This window comes from Diabrotica virgifera, chromosome 2 (assembly GCF_917563875.1).
Source record: "Diabrotica virgifera virgifera chromosome 2, PGI_DIABVI_V3a".
NCBI lineage: Eukaryota > Metazoa > Arthropoda > Insecta > Coleoptera > Chrysomelidae > Diabrotica > Diabrotica virgifera.
The window spans coordinates 57,281,909-57,294,358 of NC_065444.1; the positions used below are offsets into that span (position 1 = coordinate 57,281,909).

At 31.1% G+C, this 12,450-nt stretch overlaps 1 protein-coding gene across 1 annotated transcript; it reads right to left on the bottom strand.

Moving 5' to 3' along the window:
• Positions 1-3,450: 3,450 nt before the first annotated feature.
• LOC126880043 (E3 SUMO-protein ligase ZBED1-like) lies at positions 3,451-10,186 on the bottom strand. The gene is made up of 3 exons (XM_050643668.1): positions 9,680-10,186; positions 7,023-7,273; positions 3,451-6,961 (listed from the first exon to the last, which is right to left on the bottom strand). Exons 1-3 carry the CDS (start codon positions 9,877-9,879, stop codon positions 5,409-5,411), a joined length of 2,004 nt encoding a protein of 667 aa, XP_050499625.1. The 5' UTR covers positions 9,880-10,186; the 3' UTR covers positions 3,451-5,408.
• Between the last annotated feature and the right edge of the window lie 2,264 nt (positions 10,187-12,450).

Sequence of the window (12,450 nt, forward strand, 5' to 3'; positions counted from 1 at the left end):
ATGAAGGTGTTAATACCACATGAGTACTTACTAGCATCGAATATCTATTGCAATATTATGTAAAACTGAACAAGCTAATATTAATGATATCACTACTAGTACTGGGTATTGAATACAGCTTGATTCTCGATACCAAGTATCAAACGAAAGTATTGATACCATATAAGTACTTAGTTGCATTTAATAACTACTAACTATTGCAATATTATGTAAAACTGAGCTAGCTGATATTAATGTTATCACTCTACTAGTACTCAGTATAGGGCTTTTCATTCAGTCATTTGTTTCGAGGTTCTGTCATGTGTCACATAATATTAATATATCTACGTCTTACGTTATTGCATATACCAATGGTACAAACCAAAGACGTATGCTGTAGATATATTAATATTATGTGACACATGACAGAAGCTCGAAACAAATGTCAATCGATGAAAAGCCCTATTGAATATGATTTGATTCGATACCGAGTTATCAGTATTGAATGAAGGTATTGATACCATACGAGTACTTAGTAGCATCGAATCATCCCTAGACATTATTCTTTAAACAAAAGGTAACAAGAATCTCATTACATAAGTTAAAAAGGAAAATATCTTCAAAATACCAAATGTTCTTTCAATAAAAATTTTTGAAGCTATTTGTGATTGATTATACAGCATTTCAACTGCTGTCTGAAGATTCTGCAATTAGGTCATTAGGTAGACTGGATATCCACTATTCCCTAATGATACACTGTCCATAAGTTCCCCACTTTATCCTACCCATAATAAGACAAATGAAGCAAAGAAAAATAAACAAAGAATTTTGTGGAATTAAAATCAACTTTATTTTAATTGTAAATAACAGGCAAGATCAAAGTAAACAATATAATAATAACAAAGTTTATTTTCATGAAAAAAAATATGCTCATAAAAATATAAATTACAATAAGAAATATTATTTTGTTCCAACCTCTTGACACTTGGTGCTGTATCTGGTTCTGGGTGTACTTCAATCTTACTTTTTTTATATGCAAGGATATATTGAGCATCTATACCTAGTTGAAGTCGAAGGCAAAATACTTAATAAAAAAAAACTACTGAAAAATACAAAGCTTGTACTGCTATTTGTAAGTTAAGATTATCCAAAATACACAATTTTTGTCTCACCTCACCCTAGTCAAATAGACAGAATAAACGAATGCAGTGTGATTCCTGGGTGTAACAGCACATTTAGTAGAAAATAATGTATATGTAAGTATAGCAACTTGGGCATTAACAAAAAGACATACAGTCGATTACATATGAGAAAACCTGGTTATCAAGAAATGGGACATACCACTAACCAAAATTCATGTAGCAGTAACAGATAATGTTGGCTGCCATAAGTGTCTTTAGGTGGAAATAAACATCTAAGTACCTTGTTTTCCACATACAATAAACCTCATAGCTGAAGAAGTACCTAAATAACCTTCTGTTAAAGCAGCTATAATAGTTCAAGAAATTGTTCAGTGAATTAAAAATAGTGTTGTGCATACGTTACGAAAAATCCAAATGTGTAATAATGTTACAGAAGTATTAGTTTTATTGTATATAATTGTAACTTATTCAGATGTAAAAATTAGATGGAACTCAACCTTTTGATATCCGACCGTCTCCTAAAGTTAAAAGTATAACATCTCCAGCAGACTTGGCAATGCTGTAGAAATAGAAACATTTAATGAACTTGCATCTTTAACTTTCCGTGCCAAAGTCTGGTTTTAGCATACTAACAATTTGTTCCTATATTTGAGCTAGGTCATTCAAATTTATTTACCTGTTGTTAGTTTTAAAATATTGTTGAACTTAAGTTCATATTTCGTTCCTTACAAAAAATCTCAGAGGATGTTAGCTTTTGTGGTCGTACCTACTAAAGGTAAGAATTGTAACTTTTAGCATTGTACCTACTTTAGGTGAATAATAGTACATTATATACCGCGGGACTGAAGTAGTACATTTAATCCTGAAGGTAAAGTTTATGGCCCGACCGCAGGGAGGGCCATAATTTACCTGAAGGATTAAATGTACTTCAGTCGCAAGGTATATACGATACTTTTCGTACTTCCGGTATGATTTTATTAATTATTTCAATAATTTCAATCAGTTTTTTCTCTCTTCAACTCATTTAATAAACTGTCTTTAAAATAAGTTACCATAGTAACATTGCGTTGTGACAGTTATAATTTAGAAACATTGTCATTACTAGTGTCATTGTAAAGAAACATTGTTATTGATAATTATTGGTATCATGAGTGAAGAAGGTGTATCTGATATTGATAAAAGAGCAGCCGAAGTAGGTGAAGAATTGTTACCACCGAAATCTAGAAAACTATACGAGCAGCAGTACGATGCTTTTAAAAAGTGGTGCCGCTTAAAAAATGTGAGACAACCTACTGAAAATGCGCTGTTAGTCTACTTCGATGATAAATCAAAAGCGGTTTGTGCCTCAACTCTCTGGGCACATTACTCAATGCTGAAATCGGTTATTAACATTAGAGAAGATATTGATATAAGTAAATTTCCAAAATTATTAGCTTTTTTGAAGAGAAGAAATGAGGGATTTAAGCCAAAGAAGTCAAGAATTCTCACGTCTGAGCAGGTAGATCAGTTCTTACGGGAGGCTCCGGATGATAAATATTTAATGCTTAAGGTAAATTTGGAAATTTGTTTATATTCAGAAATTTTAAGAAATCAATTTTTTTGTAGGTTGCACTTATTTTGGGCGTTGCGGGAGCTTGTCGTGGAAAAGAGTTGGTTGATTTAGAAATCGACGATGTGAGAGATTTGGGCGATTCCTTCCTAATTGCGATTAGAAACACCAAAAATAAAATTGACCGAAATTTTGTGATCAAAAATTCAGAAAACAGTGCCATCAGTTTTGTGGCGATATTTCGGAAATATGTGGCATTGCGAAAGACAGGGACAACTCATTCAAAATTTTTTGTTCAATACATCAACAAAGAATGTACTACGCGAGTAGTAGGAAAAAACATGTTTGGTACAATTCCACGGCAAATAGCAGCTTTCTTGAAATTAGAAAATGCGACGTCTTATACGGGACATTGTTTTAGACGCACATCTGCGTCTTTGTTAGCTGATTCGGGAGCAACAATAGACGTGCTGAAGAGACATGGAGGATGGAAATCCTCCAACGTGGCCGAGGGATATATTGAATCGTCTATTAAAAATAAACAAAAAATTTCAGATAAAATATTTGGTCAAGTCGCCGATTCGTCCACTATAGTTATGCCACAGTCCTCATTCTCGCTTCCTGTTTCCGCAGGATCTTCGAAACAAACACCAGTTCAATATGAAAAGGACCTATCTGTTACTCGTCAGTTACCTGCTGCATTAACCCAGGAAAGACTGGTCAATATGACGAACTGTCACAATATTAATTTGAATATTAACGTTAATTACCATTCTAATTAATTATATTTTTCAATAAAATATCCCTTAAATTCGTTTGTTTGTGATTTAATCGTTCCGGGAGTTTCGTCAATATTTAATCCCGGAGGGATTAAATGTGACACTTTAGTACCTGTCACAAGGGAGTGAAGTTGTCACTTTAGGCCCGGAAGTACGAAAAATATTTTTTTACTTATTTTTTATTATCTCTTATTTATTATTTAGAAAATTTTGCATGAAGCACAAAATATTTGCTGACGATTTTTTTTGGTAAGGATAAAAAACTAACGATGAAAACATCTTGGTAATAAGCAAATGCATGCAAGAGTAGAAAATTTAGTTAACCAGGTATAAAGGGAGCGTTAGGGAGAAATTACTCTTTAGTGATAATTAGGGCTATAACAGGGCAGATGTTGAAACTTATTGTGATAAATATAAACATAAATATTGAACTCCATGCTGGTCCTCTGAATAGAACCCACAGAAAGACAGATATACATATACTAGATTTGAATATGGTCCTTGTTTTAACTGTGGAAGCCAGAAAAGTCAAAAAACAAAGTACAGTTGTTATTTATGTAATAACTTGATGTGCTTAGAACACATAAAGAGTATTTATGTGTGGGAAATGTTCAGAAAATGATTGACTTTCTTTAATTGTACAGTTACCTAATATTATAAGTGAATAAATTCATCTTTAGTTTAAAAATAATTAAGTGATTTTTTTGTTTATACCTACTTAGTAAGATTTCAAGGTTTTTCCTCACTTTTTAGAATAGTTGTTTGTTTTTTATGTAAGTAATTTTTGTTAAAATAAATGTTTGTTGTAAATAGAATTTTTAAATAAAACTGTACCTATTTAATAATACCCTTGAAGTAATTAAATTTTAAAAATGTCTAAAAATGATAGGACTAGGGAATGTATACATACATAGTCCCAGAGACGGATTTGAATATGTAACAAGGGAAGCATCTGGCTAAAAGTGTATACCAATTTCCAAAATTATACTTACTTACCATTGCTTTACTACAGAAATTTATAGTATAACACCAAACTCAACTACTGTACAAGAATGTAAAAATGTATTAATAAGAGAGCTGAAAAAAAGGACTCTTAGACCCCAGGTTTGAAAGCCTATACATTTACCAGATCCTGTTGCACATGGAAGAGCCATACCAAAACTGAAGACCATGGTTACGCAGAACCAGCAAATAGCCCAATCTCAATTGAATCATATGATGCAGCTTTGATTGAGCAACCTGAATATGATTTATGGAAACACCATAAGGAGTTAGCACTTGGGCACAAAACGAAAAAGAAAATGCATCTTCAGGGTGATGAAGTTTCTCTTTATTTTTTCAATCCGGTAGTATCACTTAAAAAGCAGTCCATTTGCGGAGTGGGATGAAATGAAATTTATATTTTCATGCTTGTACAACTATGCCCTACAATGTTCTGAAACTGTTTCTTGTGGCATGTTTAATTTAGTATTATGTTTATAAAATATGGGATTGAATTAAAATATTGTTGGTGTAATGAAAATTACATTTCTTGGTAATGAAAACTACTGAACGTTTTAATATCCACTTCAGAAAACGTTATCAAAATACAAAACATTAATAAATTAAAGAAATTTTTTATTGCTTGGTAAAAAAAATTCTTCTGACTCATTCAAATGATTTAAGTACCTAATTTTATCTGACTCATTCATATTGACAATTCAGACATATTATACATTTTAACGTAGATGACTTTAAAATGATATTGCCAATATTTATGAGTTGCGTTCTTGGGATGACTTTATTGGAAGATAGTTATTATGAATACCTACATGAAATCAACTTCAACTTAAGAATATTCATCAAAAAATATTATTCCGAAGAGCAACTCGAATTATAAATTTAATGTCAAACTTAGAAATAAAATAGTATCTAAATTGCATAAGATGCCACAAGGAAAGCTTCAGAAATTATAAACATTTAGGCAAAAAACTCTTCGTGAGAGCAACCTCCCAAAAAAAGTAGTTTGTCTAAATGTTTACTGGTAAGCCTATTACGGTTTTTAGTCATGATTGCACCTGCTTTTGAAAACAAACGTTCACATGGAACTGAAGTTGCAACCACAACTAGAAACTGTCTGGCTTGTTTGTACAACATGGGAAACATTAGTTTCATTTCCTCCCATTCTTTCAACGGGCTACTTTTTAAATAAGAAACACTATTTGATAAATATAGAGTCACCTCATCATCATTTGTTGCTCTCTTTCGATTTCTTTGACCCATAGCCAACTGTTTATGAATTTCCCAAAAATCATATTCTTTATTTGTTGAATCGTCGTCCGAGTCACCTCCAGTGCCTGCACCACCATCAGAGCTAGAGGGAGTTGTTGACTTTACCAACTGCTTTAATTTCTGAATGGCAATCCCACAAGCAGTAGCATTTTGGAAGTGAAGTGCCTTGAACCTAGGATCTAACAATGTTGCTATAGCAACATTGGAGTTAAATTCAATTTTTGCAAACCTCTTATCAATTTCTTTAAGTAAAGTTGTTTTGACTTGTTTTACTATATCATTCGCAGTCTGCACTAAATTAATTTGTTTTACCAAACAATTTAGCATGGGAATAACTGACGAAATTGTAACGTATCTCTCTCCAGATGCTTCCTTAGTTACATATTCTAGAGGTCTAAGTATGGGTAATAACTGTTTTAATATCTCAATTTCTTGAGGACTTGGCATGTCTGGGGCATTACTGTTATCAATTAAAATTATGGTAACTGGTCGGACCATTAGCAAAAATCTTTCTATCATATAGAATACTGAATTCCACCTTGTGCTTACATCTAAAATTAGTTTTTTTACTGAGCCTTCCGAAGCCCCACTATCAATTTGGATTTTACGTAATTTGTCAGAATTATTTACACTATTTTTTATAAACTTTACAATATTCCTAACTTTATTTATAATTACTTTTATAACATCATCTTTTAAAGTTGCTTCAGATATTAAGTTAATAGTGTGAGCAAAACACGGAAGGTAGTTACTTTCCCCAACTAGTAATCTTATCCCAGCCACCATATTCGCTCCATTGTCTGCCACTACACATCTCACTTTAGAAATTGGAACATTCCAATTTGAAAGAATAAACCTCATCCTATCAAATATGTATTCTCCTGTATGGTTTGTTTTCAATTCTGTTACCCCAATGTCACGGCTACACATACTAGTACCCTCCAAAAAATGTACAGTTAAGCCCAAAAAACCTTTTTCAGCCATCGTTTCTGTCCAAATGTCACAAGTAACACAAACCCATTCCGCATTCAATAACCTTTGCTTAAAAAGTAGGGACGTTACCTCATATTTTTCAGCTAGTTTTTTTTTTATGAAGGTTGCTGATGGTACTTTGTAGAAAGGTGCCACCTCCTTCATCAAGTTTTTGAAACCTTCACCTTCTATAATGTGAAATGGTCTCAAATCCTTACATATAAAATAAAGCAGTGCCATCGTTATCCTGATGTACCGCAAACCTCCTTCTGAAAAAAAAAGTAAAATATAAACTCATACCAGAATATAGGGAGACAATTTAGATTTTACCCTTTTCAGAAGAAATTCTTCTGAAAGCCTTCCTAATTGGTGAAATTGTTGGGTCATCACTGGCTGACCCCGGAAGTGAGCCAACGCTTGACTCACTTGCACCACTTGGCCCTGGAAGTTCTTGTATTCCACTATTTGGTTCTGGAAGAACACCGCTGGGCCCCGGAAGATCATCTGCACCACTTGGCACGGGAGGGTCATCTACATCACTTGGTCCCGGAAGTGAATTTCTCAGCATATTGCTGATGTCCCTAAAAATAATACAAACTTTCTTTATTTGTTTCCAATCCAAAATCTCTACTACTGGTTTAATTATATCTATATTATACAAAGAATGTGTGTCCAAACTTGTTTTCATCTGCAATAGAAGCGGACCAGCAAACAGGAATGTTCAGTACATTATTTTCCATCTTCTAGTATGCTGGTAGTTGTATTTAGGGATAATTCGATACTATTAGTAAGTACTCATATGGTATCTTTACCTGCATTCGATACTAAGTAGGTACTATATAAATATGCATAAATATGTATCGAATATGGTTTCATTCGATACCAAATACTCAGCATCGAATGACAGTATTGGTACCATATGAGTACTTAGTAGTATCGAATCATCCCTAAATCCACATTTCGAATACAGTTTCATTCGACACCAAGTACTCAGTATTGAATGAAGGTATCGATACCATATAAGTACTTATTAGTATCCAATCATCCCTAAATCCACATTTCGAATACACTTTCATTTGATACCAAGTAGTCAGTATCGAATGATGGTATCAATACCATATGAGTACTTAGTCTTAGTAGTATAAAATCATCCCTAAATGCACTTAAACAAACATTCCCAAATACAACTATGAGCTTACTAGAAGCTGGAAAATAATGTATTTGTTTGCAAAATAATGTACTTAACATTATTATAATATATATCGAACTCTCCCCCATATCACTGGTATTGAGTATGGTTTCATTTTATACCAAGTACTCAGTATCAAATAAAGGTTTCGATACCATATGAGTACTTAGTAGTATCAAATCATCCCTATATGCACTTACACAAACATATATGCATATACTACGTGTCTGCGTAACTTGGAACAATATGGGAAACTTTTTTGTTATCAATTTTACGAAAAAAAGTTATTCTACATAAACTACTCTGCATAGCCTAAAAGCTAAATAATCATCAGATATCAAATTTTATCAACAGTATACGAAGTATGTCAAAAATATAAATTTCGCTCAAGAGTAAATAAAATAATATTTTTCACAATATCGAAAATTGTGATTAAAAAAAGTTTTTTAGAATTAAAAGCTATGTTCCAATACGTAATTACATCCTTCTAATTGAAATATTCTGAACTGTAAATGTACTTTACTCTTGATCGAAATTCATATTTTTTGACATACCTCATATAATATTCATAAAAATAAAAGTAATATCTGATGGCTGAATCTTAGGTTTTAGATCATGCAGAACTTTTTATGAAGAATAACTATTTTTTTGTAAAATCAATAATAAAAAAGTTTTCAAATGGTTCCAACTTACAGGGACATACTGTATATATTTACATATATAAAATTATAGTTATATTCTAATTTTAACACTTTGACTGCCATGTGTTACCTGAATATACAGTGGCTGAGCTCAAACCGTCACGGGTATATTTACATATACACATGATGTGCACAAGGCTTATAATAAAAAAAATGCTTTTCCAGGTCACTTGCGAATATTTTTGTCAAACTACAAAAAATATAATTAAATTATTTAAACAATGTATCTAAGGTATGTTGATAAACAATATATATACATTTACATATAGGCATAGCCTTTAATAAAAAATTGCTTTTTCAGGCCACATGTACATTTTTGTCAAACTTTTTGTTAAAATATAATTAAATTATTTAAACAATGTACCTATCTAAGGTATGCTGATAAACAATTTCACATACATGTGCATAACAGGTGGTGCACACACACGTGACCTTTAATAAAAAATTGCTTTTCCAGGCCAGGTGTATATTTTTGTCAACTTTTTGTTAAAATATAATTAAATTATTTAAACAATGTACCTATCTAAGGTATGTTGATAAACAATTTTACATACATTTACATAGCACGTGGCGCATACACGTGACCTTTAATAAAAAATTGTTTTTCCAGGCCACGTGTATATTTTTGTCAACTTTTTGTTAAAATATAATTAAATTATTTAAACAATGTACCTATCTAAGGTATGTTGATAAACAATTTTACATACATTTACATAGCACGTGGCGCATACACGTGACCTCTAATAAAAAATTGTTTTTCCAGGCCACGTGTATATTTTTGTCAACTGTTTGTTAAAATACAATTAAATTATTTAAACAATGTAGGTACCTATCTAAGGTATGTTGATAAACAATTTTACATGCATTTACATAACACGTGGCGCGAAAACGTGACCTTTAATAAAAAATTGCTTTTCCAGGCCACATATGTATATTTTTATCAAGCTACAAAGAATATAATTAAATTATTTAACCAATGTATCTAAGGTATGTTGGTAAACAATTTTGAAAACATTTTTATAAAATAATTATTTTGGCGCGAATTTGGTGTGGCAGTCAAAGCGTTAAATATTGATTAATATCAAAAATTTACTTACATAAACATTTTAGCTCCAACGCTATTTTTAATTGGTCCTGGTCTTTTGTCTAGTGTAATGCTATGGACGCTGGATAAATGTTTATATAGATTGGAAGTGTTTCCACTATATTTGATTGTTTTTAAACATTTTTTGCACGTTGCTTTTGTGGCATCCATTTTGGTAAAAAATTTCCACACTTTAGATTTCGGAGGAGGCATTTTTATGTTTTACTCACACGCACACGATACCACGAAACAATTAACTTATAAACAAAGTTTAAACTTAAACTTATTTAAACTATACTACACTTTAATTAAACTATACTACTGTAAAACTAAACTTTACTATTATACACTATACTAACTTTAAACTCTAAATTTTTAAACTATAAATAACAACAAAAATTTAAAAATAATATAGAAATAAGACTAAGACCGTTACAACAACATACACATACACCGTTAGTGAACAAAGTTCAACAAACAATGAAAATGAAGTTTTTGGCGGGTTATTTCTTCTGCAAATAACAAAAGAATTTTTATTTATTTGACACAGCAATAAAAGCGGAATCTATTAGGTGAATTGAAAAATTCTAAATAATGTGAGCCAAAATATTGTTCATAAACAGAGATCTACATCTAATGTTGGCATTTACGCTAGTATAAGGTAGATGTCAGATGTGGTCACGAATATTGTTATTTAAAATTTAAATTTAATTTACAATATAATGTATGTTAAAATTTTCCCATTATTGTAACATTTAAAGCGTTTTTATCCTCATATTTTTAATTTTGGTAGCTTAGCGTGTTATGTGAACATCCTGTGAATAACTGATGATCACTATAAAATCGTTATAAATAGGTATTAGATCGAAAATATATTTTATGTATTCCGCATGTAAGACTTTTATTAATATATCTACCTTTTATAAAGAATTCTAATAAAAAATAGGATTCTAATAAATTCTTTCCATGAGGGAAGCTCAGGATAGAAGCCGATGGAAAGAGATAGTTGCTCATATTATAGGGAATCACGACACTCAGCAATGAGGAAACGACTGAGGAATAAAAAATAATTTTTTGTGACATATTATATAGTGCATATGAGATATAGAGTTGTCACCTAAACACTGCCATGTAAGGTTCTACCTACAATTTCCCAACCAATATGGTTGATGTCATGTGATGCCAGGGGTTAATCTGGAAATATTTTTAACATCCTTCAAAATCAGATTATATAATGTAACCCTAACTGTTTAAAATCAATTTAAGGGATTTTACCCATACAATTTGGTGGCTTAAAGATAAAGCATGTAAACCTGTGATAACACTGATGATGAAATATTGATTCCGAAAACGTTTTGTTATAATACAGCCCTTTTTAGGGTTTTTAAATATACCTTTTACAAAATAAGGTTTTTATTTTTTGTGATTTATGGTATACAACCAGTACAGGAATTTTTCCTTGTGATATTAATAAAACAAAGGTGTAAGTATTTATTTTTGAAATTTGAAACCTTTATATATTAAAATCTATAAAGTTTTTAAGCAAAAGTATTACACTTTCATTTTCGTGTCTTCAGCGATTTTGTTCATTTAAAACTACTTATAAAAAAATTTAATAAAAAAATCACCATCAAACTATAAGTCTCCTATTATTATTATTGTCATTTAAAACAATTTGTTTGTTCATACATTTTTGCTAGTTGTCGAACTCCTTTTAGTGGAATGTGATGTAACATATTTTAAAGCATACTTAAAATCAAACAACAATATTATGTATGTATTTATAAATTTATTAAAAAACTGGTAATAATGTAATAATACTAAAATACTCCAAATCAGTCTCCAATAGATATATAATATATTTATTTATAAATTTGTTAACAAACTTCAGTCCAATAAAAGAAAAAATCAACATCAACCATTTAAGCTTATTCCAAATGGAGAATAAATATTTTAAAACAAACACATTCAAAATTTTGTTGTACTAGATTTGCTCCTGGTCCTGGTTGAAAATGTACTGCTACAGCTTCTATATCAACAGCACTCTCATTCACCAGTATATCAATGTTTTCTCTATTAACTACTGCAATATTATGTAAAACTGAACAAGCCGATATTAATATCCCTCTACTAGTACTCGGTATCGAATATTTAGTACTCAGTATCGAATACTTAGCACTCAGTATCGAATAAGGTTTGATTTGATACTGAGTACTCAGTACCAAAATGAAGGTATTGATACCATATGAGTACTCAGTAGCATCAACTCATCCCCAAATATTATGTAATAATGAACAAGCTAATATTAACAATATCACTCTACTAGTACTTGGTATCGAATATGCTTTGATTCGATATCAAGTACTCAGTATCGAATGAAGGTATTGATATCATATGAGTACTTACTAGCATCGAATCATCCCTAACATGAAAAACTGAACAAGCTGCTATTACTAATATTACTCTACTAGTACTTGGTATCAAATACGATTTCATTCGATACCGAGTATTCAGTATTGACTGAAGGTACTGATATCATATGAGTACTTAGTAGCATCAAATATCCCATCACATTATGTAAAATTGAACAAGCTGCTATAATAATATCACTCTACTGGTACTCAGTATCAAATACGGTTTGATTTGATACCGAGCACTCAGTATCGAATGAAAGTATTAATACCATATGAGTACTTAGTAGCATCGAATAACTATTGCAATATTATGTAAAATTGAACAAGCTGATATTAATGATATCACTCTACTAGTACCTGTTATTGAATA